Raw genomic sequence first — 15,540 nt, 5'->3', positions numbered from 1 at the left:
ATTTGATTATTTTCTTTTAGATTTCTCATCATTCTATTATAGCCTATAATAAATACAATATTTTCTAACCAGCCCAGAAATTAAAATAATTAGTTAAATATTCGACAGTCTTAACAAACATGGCTCTGAAAGGGAAAGAATGGAGGCGAGAGCAGCACAGATCCAGTGACAAGTTAATATTGGTGTATGACTGTGAAGTAAATTGGAGCAAAACACATCGTTCATATGATTTATTCATGTGCATTATAAAAATACACATATTAAATACATTTAGCCTGGCACAAAGAACACACACATTGTGTGTTGGCTTTTTTTGTTTGTTTTTGTTTGTTTTAATTAAGGATTCGTTGATCAAAAAATATGTGCAACTCTGGCTCTGTTTAAATATCTGCTACACAGTCTTGGTCTTAAAACTTAAAACCTTTTTTCTCCGGTTTACTGCGCTTCGCCGCTGTGTCCAGCAGGGGGCGACATGCAGCTTTAACACTGCAGTGATCAGCGAAGAAGAAGCAGTAGCAGAAGAAGAAACAGAAGCAGCAGCAGCAGAAGAAGACGAAGAAGAAAAAGAAGAATCCTCCAGTGATGGTACCTGCTGCAACAAGCTTCAGCTCATAACTCGGCAGGTTGAACTCCGTTTGTTTCCGGCCTGAAGCTGTTTCTCTGAACCTCTGTCTATGTCTCAACACACCGTCGTGGAGGTTTAAGCCAATTCCAGCCCGAATTAAAATGACATGAGCTTTACGTGTCTCTAATGTTGTTAGCACGGCAGCTAGTTTGTTTTGCTAACGACAAGTTAACGTGCAGGAGCTCTGCTTCTACTAATGCTAACGCTGACCACGTTTACTTTGATTTGCTTTCAAGTTAGTCCAAATTTGAATAAGCGGAGAACATTCCTGAGCCGGATCAGACACCAGCGGTGGATCTGAGAGTCTTCAGCTGACTGTCGCCGCGGTATGGTCCATCTGGTTGTTTGATGGGGCTTTTACGGACCATGATGCCGCAGAAGATCCAGCTCCTGGCTGTCCTGGCGTTTGGAGTGGCCATGCTGCTGATAGAGAACCAGATCCAGAAACTGGACGAGGCCAGAGACAAACTCGGTAAGACCTCAGCTTGACTTGATCACTGTGGTGACATCTGAGCAGAATGTTGGGCAACAGGAAGTGAAAACGATGATGGTTTAAGTTTTGGCTGGAAGTCAGATCAGTGTATCAGTGGATATGAGAATATGCTTTTACAGAACATAAGGCAAAATGCTTGGGGTAGTTCATAAATGGTGTCCTCTCATAGTTTTACCAGCTGAGCAGCTCCTGTTATTTGCAATCCACTCAGCAGTCTGCAGTACATGTAGCAGAGTACATGTAACAGCTGAGCAGACCGTGGTGCAGAGTCAACCTTTGACCTCGTGCTAAGTTACTAACTAGTTTGTGAAATCTGTAAAGTTCTGTAAAGGTAATAAACAGTGACCCCATCATTTTCCCTTTTCAGTATGACTCTAGCATAAATGAACAATGCTGGTGTTTATATTGATATTATGATTTTATGCTCCAATACTACAATTTGCTATAAGAACAGGATGTTGGTGTAGGTTGGGCCGCAATTTTCAAATTCTGGAAAAGTCTTCAGAGCATCAAATCTCATCTTGTCACAAGATGTTCAACATCAACAAGCTGAAAATGTTGGTTCGTTGTCAGGGCTGCATGATGCTGGAAAAAACTGACATTAAGGTATTTGGTTTTCATGTCATATACGAAGTGTATCAGAAAGCTTCCAGGACTGGTGTCACAAAAGATAGATTTCAAATCCAAACTACCAGTTTTGCCCTTCCAAATTATCCCCCTGGAGTCTAACACACTTCCCCAGCCTTCTCTTCACGCCGCCATGCACTCCTGGAAGGATTCTTCCAGGATCCTCTGCAGCTCCGTCGTCACAGCCATCTTGATGTCGTCCACGTCTTCGAAACAGGTCCCCTTGATGACCCCCTTGAGCTTGGGGAAGAGGAACAAATCCCACGGAGCCAGGTGGGGTAAGTAGGGAGGTTGCTACAGCACGGAGATGTTCTTCTCAGGGCATTGTGAGCAGGCGTGTTGTCATGGTGAAGCAGCCACCACTTGTCCTGCCACAACTCTCACCTCTTCTGAATGAAGCAAACACTGCAGGATCTCTTTGTAGACGTGCTGGTTGATCATCTGAAGGGGAAAACTGGTAGTTTGGGTTTGAAATATATCTTTTGTAGCGCCCCTAAAGCTCACCTGGTTGAGTGAGTGACCTATGAGCAGGGGGTGCTGTTCCCTGACGCAGTGGTTGTCAGTTCGACTCCCGCACACGACAGTTTGCTGCAGGTCCTCCCCCCTCTTCTCTCCCCTCTTTGCTGTTTCACTCTGCTGCTTTTTAACTTCCATGTTGTGCTACAGTCATGCTAAAATTCAAGTCTGTGTTAAAATAAGACTTGAAACAATCTTCACATAATCGTTGTCAAAATTCAGAGCATCTCCTGGAGGCTAAGCAACTTTTTTTTTTTTTTTTAATGTACACAAAACATCTCACCAGCTGAAGATCTATTAGTCAATGAATGCTACAATTTACCGATGTTCCCTGAACGCTTCACATGCAGGCTGCAGTAGAAGCTAGAGCTACAACTCTGTGCACAGAGAAACGATGTGACTGTTGTTTTCATCCTGATGCTGAAACGATGAGTCGTGCAGCCCTAGTTAACACTGAGACTCAGTGATGAACGATGGTAACGTTAAACTTCTCTATGAGTCTGTCCTAAATGGCAGTTTGCCATTTATTTTGAGCCTCGGTTTAGTTGTAACTGTCTCAGCATGTCCTGGCAGGCAGATAAAGGTCTGATTGTCACCACGGTACATATTGAGCAGGCCGTTCACGGCACATGTTGCAGCGTTTCAGAGAGCTGGAGTGCCTGCAGGTCAGAATTCTGCACATGAATAATATACTTTGGTTTGGCCACAATGAATCATTCTTTGCTGCACAGTGCCTTATTCCACACATGTCATTCAAAAGTGAGAAATGAGAGCACTCAACATGTCTGTTCAGGCTTGCAGAGGTTTCACATTAATATGCAGTAAGTCCAGTGTATTGGTGCATCAAGTCCACTGAATTGCAGTTTGAGAAAATCCTTTGCACCTGTAAATGGAGGCCTTATTCTGTCGCCTTTCTCCTTCATTTCTCTTTGTGGACTTTCATCTCTGTTGCATTTAGCAAATATTCTCACAAATAGGTTAAAAAGGACGAGGAAGAAAGTAATTATTTCTAATTTATGTACTTTCAGACCAATGTGCAGTCCTGTGGAAAAGTTTTGGCCACTAAAATTAGTGTGAGGAAGAAAAACGATGCTTTGAATAGTTCTGTTGAGATCAGCGCTCTGTGGAGGCCAGACCATCTGCTGCAGGACTCAGGACGGTTCTTCACCACTCTGACTGCATGTTTGGGCTCGTTGTCCTGCTGCAGAAAAAAACTGGGAGCGATCAGACGCTTCCCTGATTGCACTATGTGATGGACATGAATCTACACATTTAAAGTACCTGAACATTTAGCACTGTGCTGTATGTTGAGCCTCTCTTCTACCTCATGAGTGGACTGCTGACTGAGATGTCACTCATGAGACCACCAGCCAGAACCAGCACTGTGGTGACGTAGTAACCTCTGTGTTAAGAAGTTTTAAGCAGACGCCTTCTAGACAAAAAGGCAAATGTTGTTGCATTGCATAGTTTATTAAAGCTTAATGTTAATGAGCTGTTGAAATGCGTGCGGGTCATTGTCACATATTTAGAACAATTTCTGTTCATCTTCCTGTAATTTGCCTAATTGTTTCCAGCCTGAAGCTGATTCACTGAATCTCTTTCTGTGTCTCAACACGCCGTCGTGGAGGTTTGAACCAAATCCAGCCCCAATTAAATTTAAGGTTGCATGAACTTTACATGAGTGTCTGATGTTGGCAGCACAACTGGTGTTTTTTTCTCACACCAGTTTTTCCTTAAAAATATGGATATTTATAAAGATGTTTGAGGAATTTTAGCTTCATTTATTGATATATCAAAAACTTTCACTTGTTTTCATGTTTAAACTCACCCGCGATCAGAGATTGTTTGATCTACCAATATTAATGATTCCAAATCAGTGACACGATGACAAATATCTGTGAAGATTTCAGGCTTTTATCTTTAATAGTTCCTGAGATATTCTTGTTCAAACATGGCCTCACATTTCTATGTGTGAAAAAATAGCTCAAAGTGAAAATACTGAATTTATCAAATTTCAGTTTCCACAGATACCATTAGTCCATAGTGTATGATAAAGTTTCAAGCAAATCAGAGACGGTCCAGCAGCAGACCCCTGTTGATTTGAGATGAATAACTGATACTGAGGAAGGCACAGACATGCGTTTTGTGTTTTATCTGTGAGATTAGGCAAAGTGTAGGAGTCATCCATCTGCCTTCAGACGGAGGAGCACGGCCTTCCTGCAGACACGTGGCCGCCTCCCCCCTGAGCTTTGTCCGTCCTCATGGCGTCAGCCGCTGAGGTGGTGGCCGGACAGCAGGATGCTGCACCGAGCAGCATGCAGCCGGTCTGAGACGCTCACAAGGCCGTCCTGTAATTGGCTTTAATTAATACTGCAGTGGAGAAAAGAAGAGGGAGAAAACACTTTTAATTATGCCTCCTGTCAATATTATCATCAAAGCCTGATGACTTGTTTCGATGTTATTGTGTTTTGAAGGACTGTGTTGTTTTCATTAATTAAGCCTTCTAACGAGCCTCGCTGGCCTTATGCCACGTTCGTGTGGAGTCTCATGTCTGCAACCTGCCAGTGTTCACTTCATATTGTACAGTAACAACACAAGTGAGTACAGTGTGCAACATCACATCGTTTGTCAAATGATTCCACATTCTGTCGCCTTACAGTGATTTCATGGTTTCTCAGTTGTACAGCAGGTATTTGCTCTGATGTGAAATTTAACAGTGAGCTGTTTAGATTTCCTGTATTAAAAATACAGGCTCCACAGTAGAGACTCAGTCCTTTTACCACTGAGATTCAGATCTTATTTTTTCTGCATCCATCCATCCATCCATCATCTATACACTGCTTAATCCTCTTAGAGACAGACAGCCAAGCACACAACCTACGGACAATTTAGAATCATCAATTAACCTCAGCATGTTTTTGGACTGTGGGAGGAAGCCGGAGAGAACCCACGCTGCACAGGGAGAACCTGCAAACTCCACACAGAAAGATCCTGGGTGTCCTCACCAGGACGCGAACCAGCGACCTTCTTGTTGCGAGGCAACGGTGCTAACCACCGAACCACCTTGCAGTCCTATTTTTTCTGTATGTCCACCGTTATTTTCGATGGCAGAATCAGTCCTCTGCAGACTGTGTTTTGAGCTGCTGTTTGCTGGAGGTGTTGTGTTGCTTTGCCTTTCTCTTCAACACACCCTAAAGGTGTTCCACTGGATTCCACTCAGGAGTCATACTTGGCCAAGTTACAGTTTTCACTTTGTTGTTTTTTAGAAACTCTTGTGTGCTTTGGATCGTTACCATGTTGGAATCCTCGTCTTCTGCCAAACTTCTGCAGACTGGGAATCATGTTGTCGGCCAGTATTTTGGTATATCCATAGACATGCATGGTGCTTCTATATATGTCACCTTTTATCAACACACTCCCACCGCTGTGCTTCACTGTCAGGACTATGTATAAAGTTAAGAGTGGTTTTAAAGAAAAAAAATATAAGCTTTAGTTTGGTTTAGTTTACCAGCAAACATAACAGTAGGTCACAGATGATGAGTTCAAACCATGTCAGTAAGATGAAAATCCAAAGTTCCTGCTGATAAATGGTGTAATTTTGTCAGTTCTTGTAAAGACAACATGCCTTTCAAACCAGCAGTCGTTTTTGGGGGTTTAAGTGTCTAAAAATTGGTTCAACACAGAAATATCATAACAGTCTTTGCTCAGTGACGTCACATATTGTGTCTTCTGTTCCGTGCAGAACGTACCATCGCCAGACACGAGGTGGCCGAAGTAGAGCAGCGCCACAGCGAAGAGGGCGGCGGGCGGGAATCGTCGCCACTGGCTGAGAAAGACGACATGGTCATCATCTACAACAGAGTGCCCAAGACAGCCAGCACATCCTTCACTAACATCGCCTACGACCTCTGCGGGAAGAATCGCTTCCACGTCCTGCACATCAACACGACCAAAAACAACCCCGTCATGTCTCTACAGGACCAGGTGAGAACTGATCCCATTTTATGACTGAAGCTACAAACATTTTGCTTCTTTCACAGGTTTCCAGCCAAAAATAAGCTCTCGTCAAAGCTGCACCTCTCACCCTGATGCTAATAATACAGCACTGAGTACAACACAGGAGCAAAGACAGAAGAGTCCTTTGATGGTACAACAAATGCTCTGCTTGTGACAGGCTTTAGGAGCTTTGATCGGCGCTGCTGAAAATCTGGAATTAAAAATAGTTGGTTCCTGTGGCCTGAGTGGAGCTGGTTTCCACACAAACATTTTCACATTCATTCAAGAGATTTATTTACGATCAAATCTCAGGCTGACAGTACCTTAGTTTATTACTTGGTGTCAAAAATGTATTTTAGTTAGTGAGTATTTCTTATTATGTTAACCATCCAAAACAGTTTCTTTGTGTTTTCTGCTCCTGACACATCTTTACTCACTGTGGGCTCATTTTCACTGTGGACACAGAAAGACCATGGCTTGAAGGATGAACTCAAAAATGTCTTTTGTGCAGTTTGACACAGTTATAATGCCATAAATCAAAAAAATAAGAAAAAAACGAAAGGTACATTTTAAAAAAATTATTTATTTTCCACAAAAAAACCCAAATGACCAAATCAACATGTACATTTTTTTAAGGAACAAATGTGTTACAAACTTTAGAACAACAGTGGCTCTACATATTATACATATTTTCATGTCATACTGTACATGAGATGTGTCGGAAAACTTCCAGGACTGGTGTCACAAAAGATATATTTCAAATCCAAACTACAAGTTTTCCCCTTCCAAGTAATCCCCCTGGAGTCTAACACACTTCCCCAGCCTTCTCTTCACGCCGCCATGCACTCCTGGAAGGATTCTTCTGGATCCTCTGCAGCTCCGTCGTCACAGCCATCTTGATGTCGTCCACGTCTTCTAAACATGTCCCCTTGATGACCCCCTTGAGCTTGGGGAAGAGGAAACAATCCCACAGAGCCAGGTGGGGTGAGTAGGGAGGTTGCTCCAGCACGGAGATGTTCTTCTCAGCCAGGAACTGTGGGATGCTCAGGGCGTTATGAGCAGGAACGTTGTCATGGTGAAGCAGCCACCACTTGTCCTGCCACTTGTCCTCTCACCTCTTCTTGAACGAAGCAGGATCTCTTTGTAGACGTGCTGGTTGATCGTCTGTAGGGGAAAACTCCTCGTTAGTAGTTTGGGTTGGAAGTATATCTTTCATGACACCAGTCCTGGAACTTTTCTGACACACCTCGTACATATTTTATAACTTACATTTTTATTTGTTTCCGTATTTGTCTCCTCTCTGCTCTGTGTAAACACAACCTGCAGTTCAGCCGAAAAGTTCAAAAAAGCCGAAAAGAGGAGACGAGTGCAGATTTCTTGAGCTTTCAAAGCCACTGGTGGGTTTTTGGGGGTTCAGAGTTATTACAGTCCTCACTTGAGAGTGTATTTGGAATTAAGATCAAATGTGATACAGCAACAGAGAGAGGTGATGTATGCTTGGTAAGTTCAAGGTCATGTACTTTATAACAACAACTGACTCGTCTGATTAGCTCATTGATCTTCATTCTGCTTTTGCTGCATCACTTTTCTCTTTCTAATCCTCACTGATCGAGGCGTCACACTGAAAACCACAAGCAGAGCTGTTATAAAGACATGAGCCAGTCTGGTTGCTGTTGGATACTGCATTTTTTAAGGCTACAGTTTCCGCAGTCAAACTCATTAAGATGTCATAACTGCCAGGATGCCCCACTTTACCAGGAAGGAGGTTGTTATTTATTGAAGGGTAGTAAGATTACAGGTACAATAGATGGAAGGGAAGATAAACTGCAGTCATAAAGTCAGTGTAACACGGAGGAGAGGCACTTTTGTCTACTGACAAATCCAATAATGTTTTTCTAAACAAGATGGGCGTAAAAAAAAAATAATGTAGCATCACTTTGTACAAGTGTGAAGCTAAAACTTCTCTGCTGGCTTTGATGGTTCATCTAAGTTCATTATAAACATGCTAATTTAAAAAATCTGATTTGTATTAAAGTAATCAACTCGGAGTCGTTTCTTGTCCACAGTATGCAGCGTTTGAGTGACTTCAAAGAGAAATCTGGTACATTTCTGAGTAACCCAAAACCCACTGGCTGGTTTGAAAGGTCACCTATCATCAAACTGTTAAAACAGAAAGAATCATCAACTTTCCTACAGTCCTTGAACTAATCTTGTGTTGCTTTTGGTTCTGTCAGAAAATGAACCAAATCTGAGTTTAAAGTTGGGATTTCATCAGAATCCGTTTATTCTACGTCGCGTTCAAAAGTTTGCCAAAAAATAAAATGTTTGCACCAGATTTGGTAAAAAAAATAAAAAATTATTTTTATTTTATTTTTTAATGAGCTGTGATGTTAAGTAATTTAGTTGAAATATCACATTGTAAGTTTAGTTAAACTCTCTGATGGAGCAGCACGTCATAGATGAACAGCTCAAGGTCTGTTTGAAGGTTTAAGATCGAACAATTGTTTCCAGTTTCATAGTTTGTGATTCAGATAAATGGTTTCATTTTGGGGATTTTTTAAAGATTGAATTCCCCCAAGATAACAGGTTTGTGTTTGTGACCCCCCCAGTTTGAATTTTTAATATCTCATGAGTAATAACTGTGTTGGTCACAAATTAATGTGTTAATTCCACAGATTAATGTCTTTACAGTAACACATTCATTTTCTTTTGAATGAATGAATGAATTGAATTTATTTCAAACAAATGAAAGGGAAAAAAATATATAAAAACAAAAGAAAATTATTTTAAAAAAGAGCAAAAAATAATAATACCGCATCATCAAATCATAATGTTAACAAGTTCAAAAAAGGAGTGGGAAGAAGTATACACTTTAATTTTGACAGCCCTAAGACACACTTATTTGAATATATACAATTCTTTTTACAATGATTTTGGGACCCCCTGAAATGATCTTGGGGTCCCGACCCCCAGTTTGAGAACCACTGGTTGAAGACCTAATAGGAGTACCGTTATAGTACCGCCTTGATGAGCAGTTTTGGTAAGAGGTGACATGTGTTTACCATCACGTACTACAAAGAAAAAAGCTGATGAATGACTGTAGAGATGAAAGTTTAAATAACTTCCATGTCTACAGTGTGTTTGTCTCCACCTGTAACACGATGAAACCTGTTGATGTTTCGTGTCGTTCTCTACTTAGTGTCTCCACACTTGTAAAACCGAACACATTCCTGTTGCTGTCGCTGCAGCACCGGGTCACATCGTGTAAACGCCCCAAAGCTGCAGTATTATTTCTGGCTGCTCGTGCTAAAGGTAATAATATCCTGTCTGCCATCTCACAGCAGCAGCAGCAGCAGCAGCAGCGCCTCACACACTGTGCCTCCTCTGAACACCATCAAACAGAGATGAGAGGAGAAGATTCAGTCTGCAGTCACATCACAGCCCACAGCTCATTTTACTACAGAAACATTCACTTTTTCATCCATCCAGACAAACTACAAGCAGGAGAAAATGTTTGACTTGTGATGTTTTGACTCAGACTACAGTGTGTTTGTGTCAAAGCTAACAAGTGATGCTGATCTTTATTCTGATCCAGCAAAAAAACAACAAAGCGGATTGTAAATTACGGTGATTTAGGTTTTATACGACGGAGCAGGGAAGGACTAGACGATAATGACGCAAACTTCTGCATTGGTTCAGTCCAACTATCCAGAGTTGACTTTCAGGTTTTGTTGATTTCATTCTGCTTTAGCTTTTGTGGTGGACGTTAAAGTTGGGGTAGGTAGTATTCTTTTGGAACATTTTCTAACTCAAGTGGTCTGAGAGGAAACTAGACTTATGCACCTCCTCTTGGCTCTGTTTTCAGGATGTAGAAGTGCAGACTGTGACTGGAGACAATAGGGTGCTTTCACTTTTAAGTAAGATAGCTTAAATACCCAACAAAGTCCACAATGAGGGCAGGATTTGGTGCAGCAGTGGGCTAGACTTTTGGCTTTATTGTCTTGTGAAGTGTGTGATTGTCTGGTGGGCTTTGATGGACAGGACTGTTTGTTTTTAAATCCTGACTTTTTTTCCAGGCTGTAGCCCTCCTTCGTTTTCTTCTCAGTTAATATAATCAGTTAAATCATTAACAGCAGTAATCGATTAGTGATTACTCATTACCATCCCTAGAGGGAACACAGTCGAAAAGTCACCAGATTTGTGTGATATGCAGGACTTTATCCTGCAGTGAAAATGAGGCCACAGTGAGTGAAAATGTGTCGGGAGAGAATTCAGTTTTTGACACCAAGTAATCAACTGTCATCCTGAGATTTGATTGTAAATAAATCTCTTGCATGAATGTGAAAATGTTTGTGTGACAACCAGCTCAACTCAAGCTCTGAATTTTTTGTTCTTTACAGGATGTGTTCAGAGCAAACTGTATTGTTTTGTTTGTTTTTTCTTATTTTTCCCAAATGAGACAAGGGAAATAATTAGATTTTGATGAAATATCACGATTTCTGGTGAACCTTTATGTCCCAGATGAGTACTTCAGAGACGCTCAGAAAGATGAAAATATGACGATTCTTTCCGTTTTTACAAGTTCTGACTCTGATAAATGGTGTCATTCTGGTGATTTCTTTTCTCTTATATCTTTAGTCTACACAGAAACGAAGTAAAGTTTGCTCCTAAATAAAGCACAACACAGCGTACACATTTTGTTGTTGCTCTTTCCCTGCAGCTCCATAATTAGTTTCCATTATCTTTGTCTCCAGGTGCGCTTTGTCAGGAACGTCACCTCGTGGAGAGAGATGAAGCCCGGCTTCTACCACGGCCACGTAGCTTATCTGGACTTCTCTAAGTAAGGCCCCTTCATTTCCTGTAATACCATTAATATCCAGATTAGTTACAAACAGCAGAGCAGATAAAGGGAGGTCATGTATTGATTGCTAACATGTGCTTTAGTGTTGATTAATGGCATTGTTGTCCTTATCTCCCCTGACACTATCATCTCGGTGATCACAGGTAATTATCCTAATGCTCTAAGTGTTTCTCAGTGAGAGAGATCCTGTTAACTTTCACTCTCGCTTGTCCCTGATGCTGCCACCGTTCCGCTGATGGAAAAGCTGCAGTGAACGTTGTGAATCGCTCTTTATAGGAGGCAGCTGTATGTAGGGCGTTGCTTTAAAGAATATCTCTTTTTGTGTTCAGATACAGTGTGAGAGGAAAGCCGATGTACATCAACGTGGTGCGGGATCCCATCGAGCGCCTCGTGTCCTACTACTACTTCCTCCGGTTCGGAGACGACTACAGACCAGGACTTCGACGAAGGAAACAAGGGGACAAGAAGGTCCGTATTTGCAGCTCATTGGTTTTATTTCGGTAAAACTTCAGTTTTGTTTGTGTGGACGGAGGGATCACAGATACTTGTGTTGTGTTTCAGACCTTTGATGAGTGTGTGTCATCGGGAGGGTCTGACTGTGCTCCGGAGAAGCTCTGGCTGCAGATCCCCTTCTTCTGCGGCCACCATTCAGAGTGCTGGTGAGTGGACTCCGCCTCTCACCCACGTCTCACCCATGTCTCACCCATGTCTCACCCACGTCTCACCCACGTCTCACCCACGTCTCACCCACGTCTCACCCACATCTCACCCACATCTCACCGACTCTCAGCTCTGTCACGTAGTTGTGCCAGGCTTCCTCCGTCCACCCTGTTTGAACCAAACTCTCATTTTAAGCTGCTAGCTTAGACCAGGCTCACATTACAGGAGTTTACAGGTTAGTGACAGAACAGGGAACCTGAATATTTGCTGATATGGTGTAAATTTGATGCAGTAAATTTCCAGCTACAAGGTAGAATTTCTGGCATTGCTGCTCTCAGTCATTCATACAGTCTGTACTGCTGGAGGCTTTGTCTGAGGTAAGACAGTTTTTGCAGATTTTAGAGTTAAACTCTGCAGAATCACAAGATTTTCTCTACAAAAAACTACCTGTCATGCCGGTGTTATGGATTTAAGGTTCTAACTGGAGCCACAAACTAGCAGGAGACAAAAGGGAATAAGGATTGCAAACAGCTGTTTATACAGAGAATAAAGTCCTGTACTTTCATTTCTTCACCGTGTTTGTCAGTTACTTTTAGCTAACTTTATTTCAACTAGTCATCTTTTAGGAAACTAGTTGAGCTGTTTTAATAGTTTCTTTGTTGCCTTTAGCTAACTATTTCAACCATTTAGTCATTGCTATGTTATATTTCACATGTTTCTAAGTTATTAAGTATAAGAAATGGATTTTACACCCCCCCCTAAAACATGATGCTAATGTGTTGATACTGACTCAGGTATCACACGTTTTTGACTGTTTGTTTTCCTCTCTAGTACAAATATGTTTTCTTTTTTGTTGGAGTTAATTATTCGAAAGTCGACCTTCCTTCATCCCGGCAACAGCACAAGCCCCTCTGGTCAGTAGTCACTCGTCTGATCTCAGATGTGTGTTGTTTTGTGCAGGAACGCAGGCAGTAGATGGGCCCTGGAACAGGCTAAATACAACCTGGTGAATGAGTACCTGTTAGTCGGTGTAACTGAGGAGCTGGAGGACTTCATCATGATCCTGGAGGCGGCACTCCCACGCTTCTTCAAGGGAGCCACGGACCTCTACAGAACAGGTAGTGTTGTGGAGATTTTCTATGATAGTCCAGTAGTCCGAGTTGTCTTTGTCTTGTTTTATTCAAACCTTTGAAGGTACAGGTCATACAGAATGCAAGCAGTCTGCAGGAGAGTACACATGAGTGCAGGCAGCGTAGTATTCTTATACATGTGCAGGCGTGGTCTTTACTCCAATGGTAGTATAACAATCCCATGCTCAAAAACAACAGCTGGGGGTACAGGGTGTACTCATCCACAGACATGAGAAGACTAAACACATTGGATCAGACATCAAAAAGTGGGATGCAACAAGGCTGTGTTTCCTATAATCTTCTTCCCATGCACAACTTCTTCTTCCTTCTGTACGGTCACTAATCTTTTACCTAGATGTTATGAGAACACATTCTCTCTCATTGGGCCTGTAACCTTTCCACTCAGCTTTAATGAAACTTAGTGAAACTTGCTTTGACATTCTTCATGCAGATGCAATATTTTTCCATTACAGTAGCGACACAACACGCGTCATTTCACAGCATTCATTCTGCTTCTCCAAAGTGTTTAAGTGAAGAGCTGTTGGAGCATTAATGATCGTTTGTAAATGGATTATTTATGGTTAATTGTTTAATCGATCAAAGTTATGAACCAATAAGCCAGAGGACATGCATGTCAGAAAATGTATTGTAGATTAGCTGTAGTACCTGGTTGTACCACTAGGCGGAGTCTCTTCCTGTGTAATGAAATGAAGTTACAGGTGTGTTTGCAGACCGCCCATAAGGATTGAAAAGACAAGTGCACCTCCTTGCTGTCTAACTGTTGACTGTAATGTTAATGAACTCTGCATCATCACGTAAAAAACTGGAAGATTGCAGCTCGTTTGCTGCGTTTAATACTTGGGATTTTGTTGGAGCAACTGTTGAGGCGCAATTTAAATAGATTATTTTTTTTCTATGTAATTAACAATTCAAGAACCTGGTGTTTACTGTATCTGTTCTTCAAATTCCAAATGTCAGTGGTCAAGAATTTCAGCAGCAAAAGTAAAATGTCCAAAGTGTTTCATTCATTTTAACCATTCAGTTCATTGTTCACTGTGAATATGGTCCAATATCCCGTCTTTGTACTGCGGTTAGCATCTCATTTACACTGCAGTGATCAGAAACCAGTTCAGCAGAGTATTAACTTTGTGTTTATCACACTGACTGACTCATTAAACCTTTTTGTTTTCGTCCAGGAAAGAAGTCCCACCTGCGAAAGACCACGGAGAAGAAGACCCCCACCAAAGAGACCATCACCAAGCTGCAGCAGTCCAACATCTGGAAAATCGAAAATGAGTTTTACGAGTTTGCCCTCGAACAGTTTCAGTTTGTCCGTGCCCACGCCGTCAGAGAAAAGGACGGAGAACTTTATGTCCTGGCCCAGAGCTTCTTCTATGAAAAGATCTACCCTAAAGTGAACTGAAAGTGCAGCCGGACGACTGTGACAAAAGCTGCACAGGGACTCTAATAGACGTCGTAAACACTGGGCGAACAAGAGACACTAAGTGATGCTGGATTTATTGGGATCATGTTGGGACTTAAGAAAACACCCTTTTAGACTGTACAGTGCAATTTCTATGAGGAATGTGTCCATTTTTTTAAAAAGAGAAAACTAAACCTGAACTGTGAGACAGAATTTCTAAGATAGTTACTACGGCTCATCTCAAAATCCAAACTCATAAAGCCTTTGATTTCTTATGACCTGTGGTTGGGTTTTTGGATGGACCATCAAAATAAAAGCAGGAAAGACGTATTTAAATGTAATTTCCAGGGAAAAGGAAATAAGTTTATCTGATTTATGTATTTCTATTAATTGCACCAATACTTGTTTACAGATTGCAGGATATCGAGTAAATGCTGTTTTAACGTGTTTTTGGACCAAATGGTAGCAAAAGAAAATAGATCGGATCTTTGCATCATTTGGTGCGTGACAAGTAATTTTCTATGCCACTGAGATGTTCTCAATTTTTACACTTTTAACACATCATATCAATATTTTATCAGAGAGATAGCGATGTGTTTGTTTGATACAACAGACAGCTGCTGTTTTTAGTCTGCAAACGGACCACGAGCTGGAGGAGGAAGGTACTAACCCAGACGGACCAGAATGTGTGAGTACAGGGTTCTTTTAGACGGAGACTGACAGTGCCTTGAATATAATGTATAGAGCATTTTCTTAGTATTCATTTTGCAGTAATCCCACAGTCGCACTCCTTCTTGTTTTAGCGTTCCACTTGCTTTCTGTTGTGTTTCACTCATTAAAAGTCTAAACATGAATACATAAATGCAAATGGCTTGACGTCGTTTCTTCTCATTTTCTAGCTGCAATTTTCTAACATGTGTCTGTTGAATGTATTGGATGAGATTTTTTGCCTTTTCTTAAAGTTTGAGGACTCGCTAGAGAAACAGTTTTCATTGTATGTTCACTGAACTACAAATAGTTGATCAAACCCTCAAAACCCCTGAATGCAGCTGCTGCTATAGCTCACCACCAGCTCAACCAGGTGGTGAGCTATAGCAGCAGCCCTATAGCATGACTTTTTTATTTCACGCCAAAACTCAAAATGACTTTTCTTTGTGAAATACTTTCCTCAGGTGATTTCTACGACATGCATCGCACTATTTCCACTGT

At 41.5% G+C, this 15,540-nt stretch overlaps 1 protein-coding gene across 2 annotated transcripts; it reads left to right on the top strand.

Annotated features, from left to right (window-relative positions):
• The first annotated feature begins 536 nt into the window (after positions 1–536).
• hs2st1b (heparan sulfate 2-O-sulfotransferase 1b) lies at positions 537–15,193 on the top strand. 2 transcript variants are annotated; one of them, XM_008293167.1, is made up of 8 exons: positions 537–623; positions 862–1,097; positions 6,004–6,245; positions 11,012–11,097; positions 11,448–11,586; positions 11,680–11,777; positions 12,739–12,896; positions 14,105–15,193. In XM_008293167.1, exons 2-8 carry the CDS (start codon positions 974–976, stop codon positions 14,329–14,331), a joined length of 1,074 nt encoding a protein of 357 aa, XP_008291389.1. In that variant the 5' UTR covers positions 537–623; positions 862–973; the 3' UTR covers positions 14,332–15,193. The 2 variants fall into 2 exon arrangements, with proteins under 2 accessions (XP_008291389.1, XP_008291388.1); XM_008293166.1 differs by having other exon boundaries at positions 537–1,097.
• The last annotated feature ends 347 nt before the right edge of the window (positions 15,194–15,540 follow it).

This window comes from Stegastes partitus, unplaced genomic scaffold (genome assembly GCF_000690725.1).
Source record: "Stegastes partitus isolate 25-593 unplaced genomic scaffold, Stegastes_partitus-1.0.2 Scaffold862, whole genome shotgun sequence".
Lineage (NCBI taxonomy): Eukaryota > Metazoa > Chordata > Actinopteri > Pomacentridae > Stegastes > Stegastes partitus.
Note: the sequence above shows the minus strand (reverse complement) of the source record. Positions and strands in the feature narration are given on the sequence as shown.

Coding starts and splice junctions, on each gene's coding strand:
- hs2st1b (XM_008293167.1), top strand. CDS start 974: ATGGGGCTTTTACGGACCATGATGCCGCAGAAGATCCAGCTCCTGGCT. Junction 11,098..11,447: donor GCTTATCTGGACTTCTCTAA/GTAAGGCCCCTT, acceptor TTTTGTGTTCAG/ATACAGTGTGAGAGGAAAGC. Junction 11,778..12,738: donor GGCCACCATTCAGAGTGCTG/GTGAGTGGACTC, acceptor TGTTTTGTGCAG/GAACGCAGGCAGTAGATGGG.